This window comes from Atractosteus spatula, chromosome 4, assembly GCF_055471065.1.
Source record: "Atractosteus spatula isolate fAtrSpa1 chromosome 4, fAtrSpa1.hap1, whole genome shotgun sequence".
Taxonomy (NCBI): domain Eukaryota; kingdom Metazoa; phylum Chordata; class Actinopteri; order Semionotiformes; family Lepisosteidae; genus Atractosteus; species Atractosteus spatula.
This window is the reverse complement of record NC_142709.1, coordinates 6879206-6891567: the sequence shown is the minus strand read 5'-3', so window position 1 is coordinate 6891567 and position 12362 is coordinate 6879206. Positions and strand designations below refer to the sequence as shown.

At 39.3% G+C, this 12362-nt stretch overlaps 1 protein-coding gene across 1 annotated transcript in view; it reads right to left on the bottom strand.

Moving 5' to 3' along the window:
* Window positions 1–12362, bottom strand: part of dcbld2 (discoidin, CUB and LCCL domain containing 2) — a 45038-nt gene that overhangs the window by 21963 nt on the left and 10713 nt on the right. Inside the window, exons 4-5 of the mRNA XM_088914799.1 lie at window positions 4773–4824; window positions 2597–2669 (exon numbers count right to left, since the gene is read on the bottom strand). Of these exons, the coding sequence (XP_088770925.1) occupies window positions 2597–2669; window positions 4773–4824 (125 nt within the window). The remainder of the gene's footprint in view (window positions 1–2596; window positions 2670–4772; window positions 4825–12362) is intronic.

Here is a 12362-nt window from a genome sequence, read left to right as displayed (position 1 = left end):
TTTATACATAGAGAGTTTGAGCTAGTGGGGATTAAACAATTAGATTTTAATTCAGGTTAGCCAAAACGAGCCACAGAAGCCCCCATTACATTTAAATATCAAGCGCAACAGATGTAAATTTAGATTTAAGTAATAAAAAATCCAGTAAAAGACTGCCGGTCCAAAAGCACATGATTTGTTTCTCCCTGAAATGGGCAACAAACCACGGAAGGAAACTGTGGGTCTTCACAAGGCTCCCCACCCCCAAGACCCTTTCCTGGTGTCCACATGTGAGGAATCTCACACAAGCTTTACAGCCTACTAATACTTTTAAACCTACAGTAAGTCCATATGGTTGTAATCCATCCACTTGCAAGCTGCAGACCTCACCTCCAGCAACAACACTCCAGGTTGTAAAGACCAAAAGACTGATTTATCTTTTAGAAAACGTCTAGTAACACTAATATTTTTCTTCATTTCGTCCATTCACTGCGAGTCGCACCTAGTTGAAAAATAAATTCCATCAGTGCGTGAAATTCTTCTGCAACAATAAAAGACAAATGTGTTTTTGTAACTTACTGAATTGAAACTGGGTTTGCTTTGGCAGAACACTTCTCCTCGTATCGCATTTCAGATTAGGTTTTCCTCTTTTCAAGAGGATATGCGCATATGCCAAGAATACCAAATGAAAAATGTGCTTAAAATATATATATACCTATAATACTCTGCGCTATAGTATGACAATGTACCCTCCCATAAGTGTCACTGTTGCTGAATACTACAGAAATACAATATAAACCTTTAGCAACTTAAGAAGATGCCTACAGTACTACTAACAAAATCATGAGCCATTATTCTAATATTATTGTTAAAGAGCACAACAAAAGGGTTTTCAAACAATACTTATCAAACTTAAATAATATACAGGGTCAAAATCCAGGAAATGTCAAATTGTCCTATAACTTTTCTCTAAAAGATGATAATCCATGTAATAACAGAACTTCAGAGACTTTCAGTTAGTATGCATGCATTTCCTGGGGAATTAAAATAAGTAATCTGAAACCAAATTCTTTGCTGCACACAAAGGATTAAATAAAGACACACGATAGTGTGACTTGCACTTAATCACATCCAACAGCTGTGCAGTATTACTGAACTACTTAGCCAAACAATTAGCTCACCGCTCCCCAGATGACGTATAGGAGGAAAGTCTGAAATGTAGCCTTCTGATCCATTCATGACTTATCAACCAACAGTGATGTCACCACAGTAAGTCATATCTGTATTATCAGCTTAAATGAAAAGTAATACTTTTAAACATTTCTATTATTTTATAACAATAAACATTTGGGAAAACTGCATTATATACACTATATAGTGGAAATATTTCTGTTCATTCAGCAAAGAAAAACGTATGCCTTACTGATGTAGCCATTATGCCCACTGTAAAATAGAGAAAATGGGTGGGCAAGTTCACATTTGCCTGCTTAGAGAAAAAGGCTTGAAAGTGATGCACTAACAGGGCTGTGGCTGTGGAAAGGTGCTGCTAGGATGGAGAGAGAGAAAGGCGGAGTGTGAACAAATGGGAGCTGACACTTGGATAGCGACTGGAATGCTGACAAATGTTCTTGCACAGTGCTGGCCAAGGTCTCTGCTTTTCTGTGCCTGGCTTGACCAGGGCTTGGGGCTGGGGGAGGGTCTTCTGAACTACATTAATGCATTATCATCATAGGCCACTGTCACACGGTAGGAGGAGGGGTCTCTCTTTCAGGTGCAGGTTTAATGATATGAATGGTTCTCCAGCCCTGATCAGGTCTCATGATCAGGCAGCAATTTCTGTTTATCAGTTACACAGCAGCTGTTATTAACTGTAACTTACAGTATATACATCGAACCGATACACATCTGAACATACAGTAGCTGTGTAATTGATTCTAAAACTGTTTTGCAACAACCACCATTTTTATGGGAGCGGGGGGAAAAATCTTGACTCCCTCACAGCTACTACAAACTCACCTTGCAAGGCAAATCTGATCAATCAGCTTCACGGCAAATCAATCAGTTCCTACCAATTTTAAAACCTCCTTAATTAAATGTGTCCCTGGACACGAGCCATCACAATCAGATGCCCCAAGCAACCGCTATTTTGGCTTTCAAGTGCAGGATGGGCTTTAAAGCTCTTGGAATTGTTCCTCTGATAGGCAACAGAGAATGTTTCTGTTAACATATTCTAACTTTCATAAATCTGGAAAAACGTGACATCTGGACGGTCCATTATGGCTTCACCTATCTTGTTTCACAACACTGGCTATTAAGGGCTAGAATGTCACATGGCACACTTCCTCATGCTAGCCTACTGTTCCATATGTGCACAGCATATAACAGCAAATCGGCACACTAGACAGACACCATCACAGGGAGCTATACCACAGCAAATGCTCACATTGTGACAACTCCCTGTTGCAAGAACTGCAAGACTGTCACCGTCTGGCAGTCTGTCTCTATAGAGTTGGCAGGGGAGGATAATTTTCTTATGTAGCTTTACTTCGCTTCTTAAAAAAAAAAAGACATCTGCGGCCAATGCAGCTGCTTTTTAAGAAATCCGAGCCATACTCACATCTCTGTAGCCGTGGGGAATGTTTCCTGAAATCTCCCCGAAAGGAGTCTGGCATCCTGCGGGGCAGTATTTGCTGTAAATGATAAAAGCAAAAAAACAAACAAACACTATCATCCAGGAGACCCAAGCAGTCAATACTATTTTTGTTAAATGATGTTTTTTTAATTTAATTAATTCTTTAACATGTCAAAACGCCTATAATAATGCTACAATACCAACAGAAAATGGCATCTTCTCACGACTAAAAGGTGCTGCACGAGAGGTGAAGCCGCAGGATAATGCAGAAACGAAAAGTTGCTTGCTGAATTTTAGATGTTTGTTTTAAATCAATTATGAGGGACCCCACATGACTTAAGAGGTAAAAATGCTCAAAAGGAGTGCCAGCTTAAGGAGTGCCTTTAATGCAGACATACAGGTACCTGGGCTACAGCATTTGCTGGCTGCAAAGCACTTCCCCAAACAGCAGCAGAGCACAACTGGCCGAGTGCCACCGTGGCTGGGTGGGGACAGAGTCAGCCGAGGATTTCCTCGGCCTGCCTCGTGAGACAAGCTGCCGAGACCCGCTGAGCGCCTGCGAGCCCGCGGCGCTGTGGCTGAGACGCCCACGCTCTTCTGACGCAGGCTGACCCTCCTGTGGGGAGCTCCCAGCGTCTCACAAGGGGAATGCCAGCACAGGTCACCTCACCTGTGCCACACAGGGCTTGTAGCAGGAAACCACCCGAGTAGCATCTGCACACTGCACAGTGAGTGCAATGCATCTTATTTAAAATGTGGCAATTCCACATTAAAAAAACCCAAAAAGTACACAATCTCCCCAGTTTCTCCTCACTGGAACCTCCTTTCACTAAGAAGTGCAAAGTCAGGTTCATGAAATCACAGATGCTCTTCTAGTTGAATGGGACGTCACTGACTACATCCATATGGAGCGAACAGAGCAAGCTGTAATACGAGTCCAATTCTGGGCTATATTTTCTCCTGCTCAAACCTAATTGACCTATCGAGTACATTTCTGGTGTTAAAAGTGCAGCTTCAAGGATGCTGTTTTAACTGAATTTTACATTATCAAATTTTTTTGGTTTAGGATATTTTGGCCAGCTTGTTAAGCAGTGGTAGTTAAGACTAAGACAGTAGTGGTAACGTTCTGCTATACCATAATAGCAAAGACTCCCAGCGAGGTGTATTGGCTAGCTTGAGAATACACTCCCTTCTTTTGTGTATAAAAAATTATTATTTTTTAATAAAAAAAAATACCTCCCCTCTCACTTCCCGTCAGCTCTGGCAGTATCTCCCTCCCAGAACAATGCATATGAGTTTCAAATCAGACTTGTTTTCTGAGCCTCCAAAATTCCTCTTTTGGACACAGTGGCCTATCTTGATATCAAGACAAAGAAGTCTGTTCCTGATGCTCCGAGAGGCTCAGATTTAACCCATTGAGAACAGATTATATCCCTGTTCGGGATAATATGCAAAGATAAAGAAACCCCAGAATATGTCCAGAATCAAAGTACAACATACGATCCATCAACCAGTCAACCCATTTTGAGGACCAACCTCCAGCTATAAAAAAACTCACCTTTCTTTAATTAAGAGACTATGGATTTGTGACCCTTGATTGGTACAGACTAAACTTCGTGACTGCATTGTTTATTTGGTGGGAAAGTCTTGTGTGTAGCTATGTACACTGATTCTTTTGTTTCAGTAAACCTCAGCCTACAGCAACACTAAGATCTACTGGTTTTTGTGACTGCCAGACCCTGTCCAGGCTCAAGTCTGCCACAATGACATGATTTATAAACAGACATGCCCAAGTACGAAGGTTTTACTATCCGCTGTTATTATGAGGCACATATGTAGGATTTTTCAAAAGTTTGTCATTACCTTATTTCATTGCCATATACAACATTCACTGCCTTACAGAGAACATTCACTGAGAGTTATGAAAAAATCTACTTTGAAATCAATGTCTTTTTAATGTATGATATCCATTCATTCCAAATATGTGCTTTTGAATAAGGTATTTAAAAAAATGAAAAGTTCACAATCAACTGTCACCAATTGAAAAAAACCTACTTTAATATTTCTAAAGGAACCCCCCCCAAAATCTGACCTATCTTTCAAGTATCTCTGTAGGTGTCCATTTTGAATTGTGTGGGAGGGTATGTTAATTGAAGCATACCTAAATTCTGGGTCAAAGAAGTGAATTCCTTTGTCCAAGCAGGTGATCAGATCTGAAAAATAAAATAAAACAATGCAAATGCAAAACATAAAACAGCTTATTAAAAAATAACACTTAAAACCACTGAATACATTAAGCATGGACATGAGTGTGATCTCAGGCTTTCACAGTGAAGTAGTTTCTCTCTATGGGATATATTTTCTCCCCTTTGTCCTGTCTCCCCACAAATCAAGCTTCCTTCCACCATTGGTGCTCCCCCACACAGCTGCTGCACTGCACAAATGCAATTAATAATAACATTAATAATAATAAAGCACTTATATAGTGCTTTTCTGGACACTCCACTCAAAACTTTTTACAGGTAATGGGGATCCCCTCCACCACCACCAGTGTGCAGCCCCACCTGGATGATGTGACGACACTATAGTGCGCCAGTCCGCTCCCCACACACCAGCTCTCAGTGGGGAGGAGAACAGAGTGATGAACCTAGTTCAGAGATGGGGATTATAAGAAGGCCATGATAGGTAAAGGCCAATGGGAAATTTGGCTAGCACTCTGGGGTAACACCCCTATTCTTTTTGAGAGACACCCTGTGATTTTTTAACGACCACAGAGAGTCAGGACCTCGGTTTTACATCTTATCCAAATGTTGGTGCCTTTTTACAGTATAGTGTCCCCGTCACTATACTGGGGCATTAGGACCCACACAGACCACAAGGTTAGCGCCCCCTGCTGGCCCCATTAACACCTCTTCCAGCAGCAAGCTTAGTTTTTCCCAGGTCTCCCATCCAGGTACTGACCAGGCTCACACAAACTGCAGAGTGATATGGCAACAGGAGCACAACTATGGGCAGTTGTGCTCCTGTTGTGGGTATTTCCCCTTCAACTCTTACTCTGTTATGTTCCATCAAAATTAAACATTAAAACAGGGAGACAGTCTTGGCACTTACAGATTACAAGATTCTTAGTTCTGGTCCTCTGTTAATTTTCACCTAAACTCTTTGTGAAATAAGGGAAACTGATCTGTAGCCTTTAAATACCCCTTGTCCCCTTTCTAAACAAGTTGGATGGGGGTTAGTAATTACTCTCAAGCCTAATTCAATTTCCAGGTTTCACACTCACCCTGTTTCGCTTATGTGGAATGGAATTAAACCTCTGCAGAACGTTTTTTTAGTGGAGCTCTATAATAGAGTCATCCCCACCCATGTCTGGGAATCAGTAATGGGTCTACCTATTAAAAGCCTTTTGAAAGACACCAAGCACCAGTCGCATATTAAGCACATTGAGGAGAGAACAGACAGTCCTGTTTGCAGATTCCTTTGCAACAATACAAGCAGCTGAGTGTTTCTGAAATGAAAGACTGACTGCAGAGACAGGTAACAAAAGGCTCTATTAAAAGGGATGAACTTGCTTTAATAATTAAAAGTACAATTGTTCAATTGCAGCAAAAACTGAAAGTCTGAGGACCTCCTAGACCAGGGTTGAGAACCACCGTTTTACAGCATGCACCCACACACACAATGTGCAAACTACCAATTTAGCTTTTCATCATTCACTGTAATAAAGACAACGGAAGTGGTGGTGTGGGGTATTTCAAAACGTCTGTGGAGCAAAAGTTTCAGTGATGAGAAATAGAGGTGAACTCCACAACCTTAATTCCGACCACTGGACCACAGATCTTCATGCTGGAAGAATTGCCCTGTATGACTTAAATGGAAAACACGGCCTTTATTTAAAGTAACACCGCAAACCAATTCCCCCAAGTGAATCACGGTAGCCAGATCACAGGAGTCTCAAGGCTGATCATGTTCTTGTGATCCATGATGCATCTGCTAAAAATTGTTCGGAAATTACACCAGAGTCCCGCACGACTTTCTTCATATTTCTGGAAACGTATCACAAATATAACACAGCAAATACAGCACCTTTTATTCCAGCTACCATGAGCTTCTATAATATGAACCCCAGAGGACTTCATTATGATATTTTTTAATAAATTAAATACAATTTCAAACGTTGAAATTACTGGACAATTATTTACTAATAGTGCCCTCTTTAAGGAGGAAAAAACATACTAACAGGGATCATGTGAAATGGTGATCTATAGGCTCACAGCTCTTTATACAGATTTAGATTGTTTTCTGAGTCAAGGTAAGTTAACACAGCACTGAGGATATATTACAGAACTGCTAAGTACTTGACATGCTGATTTCTGTACACAGATTTAGCAGAATTTAACACAAATAGCTGTAATAATATTGTAAGCCTTTACTTCCAGAAAAGGTTTTAACTAAATGTTTGGAAATGCTTCTTATTAGTAAAAACAAATTCACATTTTAAAATTCACTTTTTCATATATATACACAATACATGTAGACTGAAAACATCTGATTTAATCCAAAAACCACCCTTAATGCATAGACAGGTGTTTCTTATGTGGAAAAATTAATAATATGATGTTAATCTAGAAATTACCTTTCACTGAGCCTCTTTCTGGAGCACTACATATACCCAAGTTCAGCGCTGTGGTATCAATTAAGAAAAACTTTCCTAAGTGACACCACTAATCTTAGAGGTTATACTTAAAGTTAAAAAAAAAATCAACCATTTTTTCCCTCAAAGACCCAAAGAAGCCAGGGTATTCTAAATTAACAGCATGGCTTGGCAGACTGTTTTAAATACACTTCCATGCACACCACATTTAATACTTTGGCAAAAAATCATGTGAGATTTCATCAGAGTGCAAGGACTATCGAAATCAAATCATTTTAATTGGAGTGTCTGCCCTGAATATGTAGGTTAAGGATGTGCTTATCTTGTATCCTCCTATGACACCAATCTGCCCTTAGGGTCTGAACGTGTCACAAACTGGGCGTCCTACTGACATATCCATTGAGATTCCTGTATTTTAAAGAGCTTGAGATGCCTGGAAATCCTCAAATGAATCACTTTGTTTCCGAAACCTTCTAAATAAATGAGGAATTCACAAGCTTTGACACTAGAAATCTCCGATGAAGAGGCAGCAAATTTGTCCTATGGTTATTAACAACCAACCATTGTTCTGCGATTGGCTCTTCTAATGCCAAAATCGCAACTACCCCTTCATGAATTACACTATTACTCCTCCTGTGTCAAAATGAGCGGCATACTTAAAAAAAACAAAAGAAAAAAGGTTGGAGAAAATGATATAATCAACTCAAAAACAACTGTTTTGTGACTTAACTGTTTTGTTTCTTTTACCATTTTAAATTCCATTTCCCGATTTACAGCGTGTTAAGAGTCACCTAAACCAGGCAAAGGACAGAAGGGGCACAAACTGTCCAACACCCTTCTGATACCGATGACCACACTAAAGCAAGCAAGTAACACTGTGGTGCAGAAGGCAAGTGATACTTCAAGCAGGGGGCCAGTTTGTGATAAAAAAACACTCCCAACACGTCTAAGCATTTCAGAAACGGGAACTGACACATGCTATTTAGAGAATGAGTGCTTTGTTTTCCCTCACAGGCCCATCTTTTATCACTAAAATGCACACTCTCAGGGAGTTCCACCCAGCGGCTTCAGAAACCTTGTCGTCACGGAGCTTAAGGCAGAAAACAGACCACCCACTTGTTTGTGGATGTTCCTACCTTTTCTTCCTTCATTTTTTTCTTAAAAAGCATTAATGCTGTAACAGTATCAGTAATTCCTTACGTTCATTTAGTACTTTTCATCCCAAAGCACGACAGCTTTAGTGCTTTTTTTCCTACATACAGTAGGAAACTGAATGTATTACTGAACTGCGGTGGCCACCAGGAGTGATGGACCACAGCCATAGTGCAGTGAAAAGGCACTAACAGCTCCAGGGCACAACAGATCAGGTAGAGAGATGAGAAACTGCGTCATGATTCAGTTCAACGGAAGTAAATCAGTAAATCACTGAGTCACCAATTAAGTATTCAATTTTTATTATATTCATCAGTGCATAAAGTAGATACTACAGAGATACAAGGAATCGTGTGTTTTATAGAACAATAAAATGTTTTTTAAAGGAATTAAGAGACTACAGTGGGACTTTTAAGAGAAGTATAATTTGTAGCCTAAAAAGTGCTTTACATTTTCAGACCTTAACTCTGAGGAGTGTAAATATATTATCCGACAAAGCCCAAGAAGGCAAAGAGTTAGAGCTTAGAGACCACTGAAACGCGAAAAAAATACATTATTTAATAATGAAAACTTCAGTTGGTGAATTGTAGTTTTTTTCTTCTTTTTTTTTTAACGTCACACATGCTTAAAAAAAACCCAAGCATAATCAAGTACAAAAATGTAATGGAACTATGAGACTTAGTACTTCAAATGCACTGAGCACAACTGTAATGGTGTGCCTTTAGTTGACATATAATTTGTCAAATCCCATGGCTCTCACATTTGGCTTTTGCAGACCAATAACAATTGGTTGCATTTTCACAGCATGCCCCCTTTTTATGGCCACTTAGTTCCAATGGGCATTAAAGCCTGTCTCTCCCAGGGCGTTTTATGAGCCATCCATTAGTAAGCAACTGAGGGAAAAAAAATATCTGAATTTTCTACACACTGCCAGTGCCTTAAAGCCAGGTGCTTAAGACCAGACTCAATCAGGGTTGAACTCCTTGACAAACAGCTGGATTCAATTAGTCAGCAAGAGCAGTTTAACACACTGGTTTTAGGAACTGTACACGAAATAAATGTGCTTGACAACAGCAGTTTATAATAAACTTTGAACAATAAAGCCTCCTTTTCCCCAAAGGGAGGGCTGCTTTGTTATACTGTCTGTCCAGTACAGCTTCAATTTAGACGGCCATTGTGAAAGTTAAGATGTTGTCCTGGATAAATTTAATTTCAATCGTTCCAAACCTGGAATTTTTTATTTGCCCAAACAGCAGGATCCTACTGTTACATACAGACCAGGGATGATTTTTAATGTATGACTCAAAGAACACAGCATGTCCTACTGGACAATGAAATTCTTTCACACCGAAATTAGAGGACATTTTCTTGAACGAGTTCAACATCCCTTAGACAGGAAGCCTATAAACAGGAGAATGTAATTTTACATTAAAGACAAAAAACAAATACAGATCATTCAGAACAAATGTTTAGTGAGCAGTACCTTAGGATTGTTATAACATTAACACTGTATGTCTCCACTTTTCTGCACAAAAAAAAATCAAGCAAAACAATGTTTTTACAGCTAATCACTGTATCTTTACACTGTGAGAGAACATTTAATCTATTGTAGTAATGAGACTTCTAAACCTGCTCTGGTATTTTGCATCTACATTCTTAGCCCCTATGCACTGGGATTAAATCCAGATACTGTGTGTTGATTTTAATCTATTCTAATTGAAACATTTAATTTTCTATTCAACAAAACTAAACAGTACACTCACTACTGTGGCATTTTATTACATGGCAAATGTCCATTTTAAGATAAGACTGAAATAATAAACCGTGGTGTCTCACCTTGTTTTTGACTCATAGCAGTGAAAAATTCATCAGACTATAAACACTCTTCTGTAAAGTGAATTGGAGAGACAGAAGTTTTTCTGGTATATTTTACTAAGTGAAGGAAGAGAAGGAAAGAAAATATATCTTTTAAAAAACAAAGAAACAATGGTTTCACAAAAACACATCTGGAGATCTGTTTTCTCTTTACCCATACAGAAAGAGGTTCAGGAAAAATCCCTCACCTATACTGTGTTCTTTCAGATTAAATAAGAGGTGAATCTGTTCAGAGGTTTTGTAGATTTCTGCATGAACAATATCCCACTGGCATAAGAAGACAGCATGAAGTAGAAGAAAAAAACCTTCATTGAAACACTGTACTATGCTTCTATAATAGAGCATTGTACGGCCTCTCCAGTGTGTTGCTTTGTTATTGCATGAAAGAATGGCAAAGCTCCCTGCATATTAACTTCATCATCTGCTTGACCCCTGTGTGAGGCCTAGTGATCACTGAAAAGGAAAGGGGGAAGGTCTTCATACAAAATTGTTATTGATTTCGAGTTTGATTAGCACCTCATGTTCTGACCTGTTCACCCTAATGCAAGAGGTCGTCTCCACTATGTGATTTCAGTGCCCTGAGGACCCGTTGTTCACATTAGTTCTCCCCTTACCTAAAGGAGGCAGAGGTCAACAGCCACCTTCCAGTGACGGTGCCACATTGATCAAGCTGCAACCCTGAACTCTTTCTGAACGTCCAATTCACAATAATCTCTTTATAGCTTCTTGACATAAATTACACAGTATTAACTGCCGTTGTGGCTTAGTGGTTACAGCATCAAACCTAATGCCATAACCACTTTTGGCACAGGTCTTATGACTTTTTTTTTTTACCGAGGCTTAGTAGCGTATTATGCTTTAGAGTCAAGACAAAATGCATTCGGACAGAGCAAGGAATTTGTGACTACTAAAGGAGAAGTAACAGAAGAAAATTTCATTGAAAACAAGTTTTTGTAAATGTTGAGGGGAATTTAAAAGGCAAATGACAGTAAATGGAAACTGATCATCCTTGCAAACTCCGTTCACTATATTGATTGATGAACACCGAAATGGCAGGGCAGGAGGAAATGCCCCTTAAAATCTAGTCAAAAGAAAAGCTGATATTTTACAGTAAATGATATTAACATCCAGAAAACCAAATTTCCAAGATAATCTATACCTTTTTCTGCACCTCCACAATGCCTTCCTGATTCCTCAGGGCTGACAGATATCCAATAACCATTCTCCTGACGGCAGTCAGAAATCTGAGATTCCTAATGGAGTGTCTGCCTTTCAATCCACTCACATTTCCTACACTGACAGTATGACAGATACGGACTGATAGATGCAGGAGATGGGGAGCCCTGCAGCAACTCCAGATCCATTCTGCTTAATAGCCGTCACTCACAAAAATACACTGCCCCTTCAGTCAAGACCTGAAGAGCTCATATTTCAATCCAGACCTTCACTTCTAGTATTCACTCTTTTGACGGAAGATTAACATCGATAACATGGTCAGCCAATGCTGTCTGATTTTACATGTATGATTGGAATGAGGATATCGGGTTAACTGAATTATTTTAAGTAAGATGCTCCCCATTTGTAAAAGAAGCAAAACAATATTCTTGGATTTGCATATAAAAATATCCGACCTGACATACACTACTGCAATCTGAGAAAGGACATCTTCCCTGCTACAAGATTCAAGGAAGCAGTTTTTATAAAGCCATACTTTCTGCCTGTTAAGGAAACCACCTGAAATGTAAGAGAAAAATCAATGCTACAACTGACTCAATTGAAAAAATATAGTTCCTCTTTGAGTCTCAAATGTTAGCTGCATCTATGACATTCGCATGGTGGTAGCTTGAATGCGCTAACTGGAGGAAAGAATGGGCAAAGATTACCGAGACATTATATTTTTCATAATCATGCTATATTGATAAAGCCCAAAAATAAATTTACCACATTTTTCTTTAATTTGAGGAAATGTGGTTGGAAACAGCCAACTGCAGCATATTCAGCTGTCCAAAGGGAACTCATTCCTGAATTTAATAAAGCTTTGCTAAATTCCTGAGATCTAATAGTCCCTTA